This window comes from Nansenia antarctica, assembly GCF_963989245.1.
Source record: "Nansenia antarctica genome assembly, chromosome: 14".
Lineage (NCBI taxonomy): Eukaryota > Metazoa > Chordata > Actinopteri > Argentiniformes > Microstomatidae > Nansenia > Nansenia antarctica.
Window position 1 is genome coordinate 27,980,608 of NC_137684.1, and position 14,981 is coordinate 27,995,588.

General features: G+C 45.9%; 1 protein-coding gene across 1 annotated transcript in view; it reads left to right on the forward strand.

Moving 5' to 3' along the window:
* Positions 1-1,500: 1,500 nt before the first annotated feature.
* Positions 1,501-14,981, forward strand: part of ltbp4 (latent transforming growth factor beta binding protein 4) — a gene marked incomplete at both ends in the record, with an annotated part of 122,797 nt that continues 109,316 nt past the window's right edge. Inside the window, one exon of the mRNA XM_080544762.1 lies at positions 1,501-1,549. Within this exon, the coding sequence (XP_080400888.1) occupies positions 1,501-1,549 (49 nt within the window). The remainder of the gene's footprint in view (positions 1,550-14,981) is intronic.

Here is a 14,981-nt window from a genome sequence, read left to right on the forward strand (position 1 = left end):
CAAAACAGTGAATGCGATAAACCTTGAAAATCTTCAGCCTTAATACAAAAAATGTGTTGGTCGTTCAGTGGCAGTGAACAGAATTGTAATGTTCTCACGAGGATAAGCAATGCTGAAAAGCATTTTTAAAGTGTCTGCAATAAAATACTGAGAAAGGATAGAGGGGTCCTGTGAAACTACAGTACATTACCGTTAATAAATTACAGAATCATAGCAACATGTGTGGAAATATAATATAATTAACTTCATAATCATGATAAAAAAAATAAAAAATAAAAAAAATGGTCTCAACTCTTAGTATCTGTCATTATTGTAGTCAACGTTTAAAATCACAAGATGAAACTTTTCGGATGTTTCATACCTAGTATTATGTCTTCTCGGGTTTGAGCTTGTTCGTAGAAAAGAGTACATTGAGGATGAGGTGTATATTGAGGCCTGCTCCTTCTGTGGTGCAGTGGTAACTGAGTCTGAGTGAACGGCCTCTCCTCGTCACTGTGTGAGGGTGTGTCAGTATGTCATCTCCCTCAACATTGTGGCGTCTTGTCAATACGTGTGGTCCCGTGGTCAAAGCCGCCATTTTGGAACCCTCCATCACGTCCTCCATGGGCTCTTATTTGTGCTTGTCGATGGAACGTTCGTCAACATTTCGCCAGGAAAACACAGCAGCAACGAATCCAGAACAAATGACAAGAGAATCAAGTCATCTAGTCAGTGTGGACATCGAATCTAATCTATCGTTATCTAATCAAAACCTCTGAAAATACCCAACCGTAAAGTCATTGTCATGGACGACTTTCCAGTGTTTCTGCTTTCAAACGGAGGTACATGAATGCGCCTGCATGCTCTCTTTCTCCATCTCTTGAGCCTAATAATGGACTGGATGACTGGGCACTGCTTCAGTTTATGGCAAGGTTTGGCTTAATACTCCCTCTTTGGGACAGTGGCAGTAGCCTAGAGGTTAGAGAGAGGCCGGCTTAGCAATCGGTCGCTGGTTCGATCCCCGCCTCAGGAGGCGGAGCTGCATGTGCCCTTGAGCAAGGCCTTTAACCCCTAATCGCTCCCGAGGCGCTGACTATACGGACCCTGTGCCTAGAGCAAAAAAACAAACAAATTCCAACAATTGATTGACAAGTTGATTGCGTGCCAAATAAAACCTTCTTCTTCTTCTTCTTCTTCTCCTTTGTCAACCTCTCTCTTTCCCCCCCTTTGGCTGCCACATGTGCCGCCGCCTCCCCCTGCCCCCTCTCCCCTCAGGGACCTGTGTGTCTCTTGTGTGTGTAGCAGGCCTGTCTGCTGGGACCCCGGTAAAGGCCCCTCTGGTGGCGGGGGTCCGTCAGCGGTCAGATGGTCGTGTAGATGTAGACGAAGATGACCACCAGCAGGTTGAGAACGGTCCCGATGATCCCCAGAACAGCCAGGATCCGCTCCTCGCGGTCGTCCATGGGGTCCTCGGCCAGGGTGCGGGCGTGGGTGACGCAGACATGCCGGCCGTGGGGGACCATGTTGACCATCAGTAAGCCCCACCCCCACAGTGTGCTACGCCTAGAAGGTAGGGGGGTGGGGGGGGGGGGGGAGGGTAGAGAGAGGAAAAAGAAATACCGAAACAGTAAGTAAGGCGGTACAAAGACACATATACACACACACACACACACACACAGAGAGAGACACACGAGAGACACACACACACACACACACACACACACACACAGAGACACACACACACACACACACACACACTCACACAGAGAGAGACACACACACACACACACACACACAGTGTTCATCATAAGGGTCTTAGAATTCTAACATTTCACGTTTAACATTTTAGCCACGCAGGCATTGAATATTAATCGTGGGACGTGCGTGGAAGAAGAAGTTAACGAAGAATGAAACTAAAGTTGACTTTTTTTTTTTGTGTTGTGACCCAGATTTAGAGGCCCAGGACGGAGGATTTGTCATGGCTGCTAATTTCATTAGATAACCCTTGCTGTGTCTCCGACAGACAGACTAGCGAGACGCCGGGGCCGGGACGGGGAGCTCAGGAGTTTTTCTCTTCCTGTCCGTGTTCGTTGCCGCCGTCCCAAGTGTTAATTCGACATGATGCAGACGTCAAACTGAATGTTTCATCGTCCGATTCCACCCGACAAGTTCTGTGCTACTTTGTCATCGAGGGACCGCTCGAGTGGACTGAACTCGAGAGGACAGACTGTCAAAGACCGCCGGTGTCTTTGGAGTGCTTTGTGTTGCTACTGTACCAGCCCTGTTACAAGAACCGAGAAGACACAACAACCCAAAAAAAGACAAAGGTTAAAACAACAGACAACAAACTCTTTCCTCCGCCACACTTCTTCTTGGCTTCTTCTTGTAGTCAGGGCACAGGACCGGGGAAACACTATAGGGGCCAACAGATGTTAGAGCAGCAGTGGGGGGGCCCATGAGGGGGTCGGAGACAGTGATGTCTCCCCTCCCTCCGCTTTGATGTGACTTAGCCATTCAGCGGTGAAACACGATTATTTCCGACCCAATTAGGGGGAAATACATGCAGCACCTCCTAGCTCTAGGCCCGAGCCAGTCACTCGCACAAGACTCCGGTACCTTTCTCTCTCTCTCTCTCCATAAAAAAAAAACACTGTTTCCCAGCCAAGAGAGAGAGGAAGGGGGGGGAGGGGGAGGGGGAGAGAGAATGAAATAAAAGTAAGATGTTAAGGAGAAGGAAAATATTTGGAGACAGAGATAGAGCACTAAAAGTGTCAGGTATCACATTCTCCATGATCCACCAGGTACAAAATGGTCACGGAAAGAAGTGTCTTTTTCCATTTCTTCACTTCACAATCAAGTGTGTCAATAATGGACTGCACTTATATAGCGCCTTTATCCAAAGCGCTTTACAACGGGTTCTCATTCACCCATTCACACACACATTCACACACCAATGGCGGCAAGCTACCATGCAAGGTGCCGGCCCACTCATTGGGAGCAATTTTGGGGTTCAGTGTCTTGCCCAAGGACACTTCGACATGTGGCCAGCCGGGGCTCGAACCGCCGATCTGCCAACCATGCGATCTTTAGACAGCGGCTCTACCTCCTGCTCCACAGCCTCTCCACAGAAAGTGTCTGATTTTTGTGTTTCTTCACTTCACAATCAAGCGTGTCAATTGAGTTCATGCTGAACACCAACAGCCCACAGACTCCTCAGTAACCGTTAAACAAGCAGAGCTTGACGTATGAGCAACTAGTTAGTGAGGTGATTCACAGGTGATTCACAGCACAGATCCATGAAAAATGGCCTCTCTAAAACTCCTACGGTAGGGCATGGGGGGGGATGTGTTGGAGTGAGTCACAGTTCACACACGCAAACACACTGCATGTGAAGCCGGGGATACTGTAGCAAAAGCAGCTTAAAAGGGTGTTCAATGCAATTTGGTGATGATTAATGGTTTTTGTGTTAATGTAAGAGCAGTTAAAACAAACCGGTCACATTTGACCAGGAACACCAAAGTAAGGGGGCAGAAACGAACACGACAGGAGGGCTAAGTACACTGCATCGGCAGAATGAAACCACAATGGGAATTAGGCCACTGATGTACCGTTCCTCAACCGTTCTTCACCCATCATAACAGTATTTGTGGCAAAGTAACAAACCTCATAAAAGGCTTGATTCACTTTGTTTCACAGTTGTTTTCACCTACCCAGTCCTCAGTCCAAAATAGTCTATTTATAGACTGACTTGATGATAACACTGTCACGCTCAGCAAGTAATATAAACCCCTGGAGAGCAGGAAGCCACCGTGACTGAAATGGCGGCTTACATTCTCACATAAGACTGAGACTGAGAGCGTACACAGAGACTGAGACAGACCTTTTCCAAAAACTGATGTTTGTGGTGAAAACCAATGGGAAGTACAGAAAGACTGACCTTTACCTTTTCTTTTTACTGTTTTCCCCTGCTTTTATATTCATTCTATGCATGTAAATGTTTATATATATATATATATTTTTTTTTTTCACTTAATGTTCACTTATTCCTGTTGTAAAGCACTTTGAGCTGCATTTCTTGTATGAAAGGTGCTATATAAATAAAGCTTTACTTACTTACTTACATTACAGTGTGGGGCGGCTGTGGCGCAGGGTTGGCATATCGGCGGTTCGAGCCCCGGCTGGCCACATGTCGAAGTATCCTTGGGCAAGACACTGAACCCCAAATTGCTCCCAATGAGCGGGCCGGCCGGCGCCTTGCATGGTAGCTTGCCGCCATTAGTGTGTGAATGTGCGTGTGAATGGGTGAATGAGAGGCCGTTGTAAAGCGCTTTGGAATAAGGCGCTATATAAGTGCAGCCCATTTACATTCGAAACATACTTCCAAACCTCATTATGTAAAAGTACAGATATCTGCCACTTAGTCAGAGTCGATATCAATATTATATCAGGGAGCCAGTTCATACACAATGTCAGACTGTTCACACATTAAGGTGATGGGTTCAGAGACTTGCTGAGATTACAAGATTTCACTCTGCAACATTCATATCATAAGGGATCCTGGAAAGAGAGAGAGAGAGAGCCATCGATGATTAATGCACTTAAATGTCTTTTAAGAGCACTGTGGCGTAGTGGAACGACAGAGAGAGACACGGAGCAAACTCAATTTTGGGAGCCTGGTTTCCCATCTCCGCAGCCCTCATTACACTGTAAACCATTTGATTTAAACAGTGGAGAAAGACCAAAAATAGCCAAACTGTTACGCACAGACAATCTTCTTCCCCTGGAAGAGATTAATGAATACTTCATAATAACTCTAATTTAGAAGCCACTTCTTCTAGATATAACTCTGTCTCTGAAATTTGGACCAAAGCCTATCGAGAGCTTTGAAACATAACATAAAACGGTGTTAGGTTGTACCAAAAGCCTTTAAAAAAGTCTATTAAAAAAGTGCGCTATCAGTCTCAATCAAGCAAGTCAAGTGTAAGTCTTACATTGTTATTGATATGTCTCCCCTACCAGAAACCCACACCTCATCAGTTATGTCATCACAAACCTTTTCATTGCACAAACTCTGTATCAACTTATAGTGTTATTATTTGAAAGAGAAGAGCACCAGTAAACTAGTAATACAGCACCTGTCTGTGGATTGGGGATTCGAGCGATCAGACACTCTATGACTTCGTATAAAGATGATTTTTTATTTTTTTTTAAATGGAGATGCAATAGACTGGAGATCAGTTGCCTTATAAATATTTTACAGTTGAGTACTGTAGAACATGTAATGGGCTCTGGGACGTGCAGTCTCCAGTACAGTACAATGTCACACCCTCCACTTCCACCTAGCCTGTGACTGTCTCTCTCTGTCCCCTGTCTGTCTCTCTCTGTCTCTGTCTGTCTCTCTCTGTCTCTGTCTCTGTCTCCTGTCTGTCTCTCTCTGTCCCCTGTCTGTCTCTCTCTGTCTCTGTCTCTATCCCCTGTCTGTCTCTCTCTGCCCCCTGTCTGTCTCTCTCTGTCTCTGTCTCTGTCCCCTGTCTGTCTGTCTGTCTGTCTGTCCCCTGTCTGTCTCTGTCTCTCTGTCCCCTGTCTGTCTGTCTGTCTGTCCCCTGTCTGTCTCTGTCTGTCTCTCTCTGTCTGTCTCTCTGTCCCCTATCTGTCTCTGTCTATCTGTCTGTCTGTCTGTCTGTCCCCTGTCTGTCTCTGTCTGTCTGTCCCCTGTTTGTCTCTGTCTCTCTGTCCCCTGTCTGTCTCTGTCTCTCTGTCCCCTGTCTGTCTCTGTCTATCTGTTTGTCTGTCTCTCTGTCTGTCTGTCTGTCTGTCTGTCTCTCTGTCTCTCTCTGTCCCCTGTCTGTCTCTGTCTGTGTGTGTGTATGTGTGGGCGTGGCAATCCGGTCTTGTCTTCATCTCCACCTGCTCGTCTACACACCTGTGGTTCATCACCTCATCAACCTGCAGTATTTAAACCCCGGCTTCACATCACCTCATCGCCAGATCGTTTGCTGTTCTTCCGTGTCAGTCTCGCTCATACCAATTGTCTCTCAGTAGTTGTCTCTTAGTTTGTCTCTTAGTTTCCTGTGGCTAATCTTTGTCTACCTGCGCTCTCTCTGTGCTTTAGTACCACTGCCTGGTTTCTGCCTGCCTGCCTTCCCTGCCTGTCTACCTATCCTGCCTGCCCATACCTGCTCTCTCTACCTGTCTACCTGCCCAGTCTGCCTGTCTAATTGTCCTGTCTGCCTTCCTACCTTCACAGTCTGCCTGTCTGCCTGTCTACCTGTTCTTTCTACCTGTCTGCCTGTCCACCTGTCCTGCAGATAACTACAGTTAAGCTCTGAACGCCCCCCCCCCCCCCCCCCCTAAGATCCTTACACAATGGCTGTTCATCGATGCAAACTGTCACCTAAATTTACAATAGATTGTCTCTCTCTCCCCACTCTCTTTCCGACTGTCCATTTCAATTCAAGTCCATATTTATCGCCACAAACCGCATGTAAACATAAGTGGAGATACTCGTCTTTTTGATGGGTGCCGTTATGATCGCCAGCAAACGAAGGTCAGCGTGCTAGCTCATTAAAGTCAACGTACTAAACATTCCAGTAAACACCTTTACATGCAACCTTGAGCCAAATCAAAACATGTTTACCTATTGCTAGCTAAGGTTCAGATTGACTTCACACAAACACAACCGTAACAGTGACGTCGTCTGTCTTAGAAAAATTAGGAATCTCTCTCGTTATGTTTATGTTCTGCACTTGACATGGTGACATACAGCCTTTCACAGTACCCGAATGAAAGGGGAATCCAGTGTTGCCAAAGCACTCGCACACACACCCACACACCCACCCACACACACACACACACACACACACACACACATCTCTCTCTAGCATCAGAGCCCCGCAGGTCAAAGATTATTCACCCTCCACCGCCCTCACTGTGGAGCGGTGATGTCCACCCACTACATGGGTGATCGTGATATAGAAACAGGGGTTATTGCGTAACATAGCCATAATGTGATTGTTCCAGGTCGTTGCCCATAATGGGAAGAGTCTGTGCCTTTGCTGTCTGTCTGAGGCCTTTGGGCTAGTGAAAAAAGGGCGATGCGCTAACGCTAACAGTTTCTAGCCACATTGTTGCGACTGTATACTGTAGTAGGATGAAACTAGTGCTGGCTGGATGGAAGTCTATAGGCTCGGTAGCCTGGCGTTTTTGGCTCGTCTGCGAGTTCAGTTATGAGCCGTCTGAGTCCATTAAAATGGCCTAAAGTCTATATATAATATTCATAAAGTGTATATTACAAAGTGTATAAAGTATAAGGCGGTATGAGGTGCTATGATGTATGCAATATAAGACTGCAAGACAGTAGAGACCCATAGGTGCATGAAAGGTGTCCGACTCCGTACTGTCACTGATTCAACTTCAACTGACCACCCCCTCCCCACCCCGGTCACCCCCTTCCCAGACCCCCCCCCCCCCCCCCCCCACACACACACACACACACACACAGAAGCACCCCACACACATCCTAATACACCCACAACGACCTGGCCACCTTCCCCCATCCCCCCTACACACACACACACACACACAGATGAGTCACAGAGAGTGATGGCGCAGCACCGAGATCCTTATGACACCGGAGCGCCCTCACTCTGGCCTCATTACGAGCTGGGAAGGAAGGAAGGAAGGGAGGGCGAGCGCCGCGGCGCAGGAATATAGGGCCCCGGGGGGCCGCGGATGACCTGTCAAATCACCTCGCCCTCCTTCGCTCATCTCTCCTCCGGTTCCCCCGCTGAGATTAGTGACTAAGCGTCCTTCCGACCAGAACGCACGAACTGTCTGACACTGGTTCTAGGATTCCTCGCTTTCCCGTTTTTTCCGGTGTTATATCTCTATATCTCCCTCTCCGGACTCCCAGTTCCCATTAGCCTCACCCATGACCTCTTTTTTTGGGAGCTCGGGCTAATGATCGTTGAAGCGAGGGCGAGGGGATGGTAACTCTCTCTCTCTCTTCGGTTATCCTCCCTTCTCTTGCGGTTTCTCTCCTTTTAGTCGGTGTGTAATTAACCTGTTTCTCTCTTCTCTTTACTTGGCAACACTATTTAATAATAATAATAATAACTTTAATCGTATAGCGCTTTTCCTGCAAACGTTGCAGCTCAAAGTGCTCCGATCATTATATAATCATCGTTTAATTATTTAGTCGTTGAAAGGTAATATTAAAAAGATGGGTTTTTAGTCTTTACTTGAACTTGACTTGCTGAGGTTGCATCCCTAATGTAAACTGGCAGTGCATTCCACAATTTGGGTGCATAAAATGAGAATGCAGCCTCACCAAATCTCAGAGGTACACAGAGAAAACCACCGTCAGAAGACCTGTGAGCTCCATTGGGCTGATATGCTAGCAAAAGGTCTTTCAGATATTCTGGTGCTGTGCCAGTGAGAGCTTTATAAACAAGCAGAAGGATCTTGAAATCTATTCTGAACTTAGCAGGAAGCCAGTGTAGAGTCTTAGAGAGTCTCAGATTCAGGCTGGATCTTCATTACGGCCTACAGCCATCTGAACTGATGACGGGATGTTTTTGTTTTGTATTTCTTTCTCTTTTCTCCTGAGGGGTGTTTAGATTTTTTTTAATATACTTTAGCTGCGCTGGATATAGCTGGAATATTGGAATGTGATAGGGTCTGGAAAGGTCTGCATGCCGGCAATTCTCAAGTCACACAAATGACCAAAACGCTTAGGTAAAAAAATAAAAAAAAATAATCCTTTGCTTTTTTTTTCATGTTACGAAAGTTGAAGTGTTGAAGAGCCCACTCAATATACCAAGTATAGTTTTAGGATCACTAAATATTTCTAATTTGTGAATTAGATTGGCATCCTGTTTAAGGCTACTGGGTTAGTGATACTATGGCTTGTAAACAAACTTACGTTTTAGGACGTGTTCTAAAGCAAGGACTGCGTGATCATCTAATGATGTGTAGTTATGTGTTTTCTGCATGTTGCATTAGCAAACGCTAACACTTAAGAGAAACACATTTCTTTTGTGTTTTTTTATTATTATTTTCACTCTGAGATTCATTTGAATGAAAAGTGCAATACAAATAAATTATTATTATTATTATTATTAAACGCGTCTGTTTTGATTCAGAGCAATTTTCCACGGTATTTGGTTTAAGGTGTACCAACATTCAAATAAGCATATGTTCTTCAACTATGTTCATATTTCAACGTATAACAGATCATTTGAAAGCTTATCTGAAAGCTTAATCTGCACTGAAAGCTTAATCTGCACTTTCATAATCTCAAAAAGTCAAAAAATGACCTTGCCCTACTTTTACTTTTTCACCAGACCCTGACACTTGAATGCCTGCCCATCAGCGGCTCAGTCAGGCTCAATCGGCCAATGTTCAAAGTATTTGGAAGAAACCAAACTCTATTTGAACCCAGAAGTCTAGTGGTCTAGTAGGAAGTTCTACCAGCTCACGGGACCACACATTGCCCCCTAAAAGGCTGAGGTTCAATCCCGATGAGGGGGCCCACCTCTCTCATACTGTACCCCCCCGCCCCCATCTCCATCTCCCCGGAGGAGGGGACTCTTAGGTGGCGTAGCGGGTTAAGCGCTGACCATGTAACCGCAGGGTCCCCAGTTCGATTCCGGCCGGGGACATATCCTGCATGTCATCCCTCCTCTCTCTCACCCATCCTTCCTGTCTAATTCTCTACTATATCTGTCAATAAAATGAAAAATATTTGGAAAAAAAATTACATTAAAAAAAACCACATTTGATGGATTGATCTTCAGAAAGGAGACCTGTGTGAGTGACTGGCGGGGGTCCTCGGGGGCAGCCATCCGCACATGCCGATGAGTCTGAGTGTCGCTAATGATGGATGGGAAGTGCTTCTGAAAAATACTCTCCCATTCTTTTATTTCTGACGTGCGACAAGCACCCCGGGGGGCCGTTCGCCACAGCGAGGCGTGTGAAAAACATTCCCATCGACGAGGCGACGCAGCGAAACATAGAAGTGGGGAAGTGGATTCCCACAAGGTTGAAATAGCCACACAACAAGGAAGAATAAAAAAAAGCTACACAACACATCAAGAGCTTAATTCTCTGACGTATGTTCTCCAATCAAATCAAATAAAGAAGGGCTATAAAAAAGGGCCGTAGCTATTTAGAGAGAGAGACAGAGAGAGAGCTTTGAGTCTCTAAACTCTTAAGAGAGTGTTACCCCTCATGTCCATCGATTCTGGTACAGTGTAATCCAATCCTATGCAATCATCATTTATGCTCACTACACTACTGTACCTACCGGTGCTGTCATGCCAGATTAAGTCCGCCTGGCCGAATAGTGTCCGCCTGATGTAATCAATGCGAACACCGTTTCTATGCACTTATCTAATGTTCTTGCGCTTGAATAGCATTAAGGTTGATGCAGGTTCACTAGTCAGCTATAGCTTGTTGATGTTAAATTGGCATGGCCATTTTATATTAAAACACCTAGCATCTAGCAGATAGATAAATATAATTCCATAACTGGATACTACTTTGTGTCCCATCATATCTAGCTAGCTTACTTACTTAGCTAGCTTACTTACTTATCAAATGTAGCTTTTATGTTTATATTTAATAGGTGGACACTATTTGGCAGGCAGACATAATCTGGCACGGTGCCATGATCTGTGCCAGGATCTGTGCCAGGATCTGAGAACCAGGTAGGAGGTAGTGCTTCAGTAGTGCAGTCCCATGGAATGCTTTGCGGGACGTAAACAAGGTGCTCTACTATCATCACATAGAATGTGTGTCTTGAGGAATCACATACCACATACATACTTTTCAGCTCTTAAGAAAGCAAAACTAAACATGTTTTGTTCTCACAAACACTCCAGGGAGCCACACCAAGAGGGTATTCCACCACGTACGTTGATTAGTATTTGCGATTAAAAGGAAAGCCTCGTTCAAGCAACTCTCGATTGGGATTCAAGCCTCAAGTGATTCCTCGAATTAGAATCAGCCTTGTGTCATCAATGTTCATGTCCGGTTTTGGAAAGTCTCGATTTGGGTGCGTGCAGGAGTTATAAGTTGCCCAGAAGAGCCGACTGTCGAAATGAAGATACATGACCGGAAAATGACAGCGCAGCGCTCTGCTTAACGAGCTTTATGAAGACGAAAAATTAGAAGTAAAAAAGGGCAATACTTCCACAATTAACAAGGCGAGGGAAATGGTTTGCCAAGAAATTGCTGACAGATTAAATGTGCAGGTCATACTAGCCCCTACTTTGTCATGTACTTTATGTTCATTTTGTAATAAATGAACATTCACTACTGTGGTGATATTAGCACAGCAGGCTATAAACGATCAGGTCATCAGGATAGTGGAGTGATATTAGCTGCTGCTGATAGGTCATAGTGTCCTATGTGCAGAGCAATCCTGGGGGGCTTGTGTATGACACAGTTCTCTTAAGGGCCGCTCACTGTGCTGGTTTAGGCTAATTTACGAGAACTGACATAATTACAATGGTGTTTGAAGCCTTTCTGACTAGTAAATGATGTTCTTCTAGTATTGTAACAGGACCCTGGATTTGGCATAGATTATTATTTCTTATGATTACTGATGGATAGATGATTCACTTACTTAGACAGATGTATTTATTGTAAACGGAACTGCTCCCCCCCCTACCTCAAGGAACTCCTCCATACCAAGCTCCGCACCATGGGAGATCGGGCCTTCTGCTCGGCTGCTCCCAGGCTGTGGAATGCCCTCCCCGACCACCTAAGGACACCACAGTCTGTGGATGCTTTTAAACGAGGCCTTAAAACCTACCTTTTTAATAGAGCCTTTTATTAGCCTTTTTTAATTGAAAATGTTGATTGTTTTATCTTTCTTCTTGTTTTTAATCCGTAGCACTTTGAGATTTCTTTATGTAAAGTGCACCACAAATAAAAGGTATTATTATTATTATTATTATTATTATTATTATTATAAATCGATTTGCATGACGGGTTCTATTGAATGTAAAAAAACAAACATTTAATTAAAGTCAACCACTGTCTCCCAAGGCAAGGATCTAACCAGCAACCTTCAGGTTCCTAGCTGGCTGCCTTAACCCCTGTGCCAAACACAACACTCTGCTATTGTTGATGCAAGCTGATACACATACCTATCTATCTGTCTATCTGTCTGTCTATCTATCTATCTATCTATCTATCTGTCTATCTGTCTGTCTATCTATCTATCTATCTATCTATCTATCTATCTATCTATCTATCTATCAATCTATCTATCTATCTATCTATCTATCTATCTATCTGTCTGTCTATCTATCTATCTGTCTGTCTGTCTGTCTGTCTGTCTGTCTGTCTGTCTGTCTGTCTGTCTGTCTGTCTGTCTGTCTATCTATCTATCTATCTATCTATCAATCTATCTGTCTGTCTGTCTGTCTGTCTGTCTGTCTGTCTGTCTGTCTGTCTGTCTGTCTGTCTGTCTGTCTGTCTGTCTATCTGTCTATCTGTCTGTCTGTCTGTCTGTCTGTCTGTCTGTCTATCTATCTATCTATCTATCTATCTAGCACACTATCAAACTATCTATCAAAATATAAAATTATCTATATCTCATAAAAGGTGGGAACTCATATTTCCAAAAAGACACTTGACGGAACTGTCGTTCGGGATTTAGTTTTCGCCTGTGAGACATTTTTGACACACATCTTACTTAAACCAGACCGTAAACCTGGTCGCTACCAGGTTTGTTCTGACGGATTGGTTGAATACATAGCAACCAAACAGCAAATTATTTGAGCCACATTCAGAGAACGGAACTCGATCTGAAATGATCGAGAATTATCAAAACAAGTCTGAATTAGCTCTAATCGCGTTTCGTGGAATACCCCCCAGGGTACCAAACTAATTTGTGAAAATGGCCAATCTGTTGATGTGAGGTTGATGTATTTCCAAATGAAGCTGTCTGACCATATGACCTGGACGGAAACACCTACTGGAGACCACACCTCAGGGTCAGCAGCTTGGCGTTTGACCCTGCTCTCCTTCCATACAAGCCCCTGTGGGAAAACGACACAATTAAGAAGCAACACAGACTCATACAACATACAACATCTTGAGCCCTATTTACATTGGATTTTGTTGTTTTATTGAGTAAGGTAAATGGACTGCACTTATATAGCACCTTTATCCAAAGCGCTTTACAACGGCCTCTCATTCACCCATTCACACACACATTCACACACCAATGGCGGCAAGCTACCATGCAAGGCGCTGGCCCGCTCTTTGGGAGCAATTTGGGGTTCAGTGTCTTGCCCAAGGACACTTCGACATGTGGCCAGCCGGGGCTCGAACCGCCGATCTGCCAACCTTGCGATCATTAGATGGCAGCTCTACATCCTGAGACACAGCCGCCCCAGGTGACTGTAATCAGCACTGAGAGCATATCAGTGTTTTTTTCGTAATGACGACATGGCATGAAGGTAATCATTCTGGGCCAGGCCAGTAAACTCAATCCAGTGCAAATCACACGTCTCTGTGTTTTGTGTTGGGTGATGCGTAGGGTGTGAGGAAGAGAAAGGATCTGCGCAACACTGAAAAACAATTGACACCGAAGTCCTGCACATATACTGTCATGACCTGCATTTCCACCTAGTCTATGCCAATATAATATGTGACACAGTTTGATAATTTGGTCCGCATGTCGGCAACCAATCAAAATGTTCTGACTTTTATTTTGAAACACAGAGCTACGTTTCAACGTTGTTGAGAATCACGACACAAACTCGCTAGTCAAGCCAAAATACTGCAACAACGCAATGGATTGGGTGAGTAACCCCCACTGCTACCTAGTTAACTATAACACTACTTTACATTGTTAGCAGGCTCACAAAACAAGCTGTGTTAGTTGACTAGCGATGTGTCATTGATTTTCAACAACGCGGAAATGTATTCTCATTTTTCGAAAGAAAAGTCTGATCATTACGTCAGATCCCGACATGAGGACCAAAGCATTAGAACGTGTCACATCTCTGTGTCTGTCAGTCCGTCCGTCCATCCGTCCGTCCGTGTGTGTGTGTGTGTGTGTGTGTGTGTGTGTGTGTGTGTGTGTGTGTGTGTGTGGGCGTGGCCTCCCCAGGCTCCAGCAATCCAGTCTCATCAGCATATCCACCTGCCTGGTCTACACACCTGTGGTTCATCACCTCATCACCCTGCAGGATTTAAACCCCGACCTCCCATCCACTCATCACCAGATCGTCGGTTGTTGTTCCATGTCAGTCTCACTCTCAGCCACTTCATAGCTGTTATCACTCAGTAGTGTCTTGTGTTTAGACATTGTCTAACCGTGCTGTCTCTCTCTACCTGCCCTGCCTACCCCACCTGTCTACCTGCCCTGCCTGCCCCACCTGTCTGCCTGCCCTGCCTGCCTCACCTGTCTGCCTGCCCCACCTGTCTGCCTGCCCTGCCTGCCTCACCTGTCTGCCTGCCCCACCTGTCTACCTGCCCTGCCTGCCTCACCTGTCTGCCTGCCCTGCCTGCCTCACCTGTCTGCCTGCCCTGCCTGCCTCACCTGTCCTGCCTGCCTCACCTGTCTGCCTGCCCCACCTGTCTACCTGCCCTGCCTGCCTCACCTGTCTGCCTGCCCTGCCTGCCTCACCTGTCTGCCTGCCCTGCCTGCCTCACCTGTCTGCCTGCCCCACCTGTCTACCTGCCCTGCCTGCCTCACCTGTCTACCTGCCCTGCCTGCCCCACCTGTCTACCTGCCCTGTCTGCCCCACCTGTCTACCTGCCCTGCCTGCCTCACCTGTCTACCTGCCCCACCTGTCTACCTGCCCTGTCTGCCCCACCTGTCTACCTGCCTCACCTGTCCTGCCTGCCCCACCTGTCTGCCTGCCCTGCCTGCCTCACCTGTCTACCTGCCCTGCCTGCCTGCCCTGCCTGTCTACCTGCCCTGCCTGTCTACCTGCCCCACCTGTCTATCTGCCCTGTCTACCCCACCTGTCTATCTG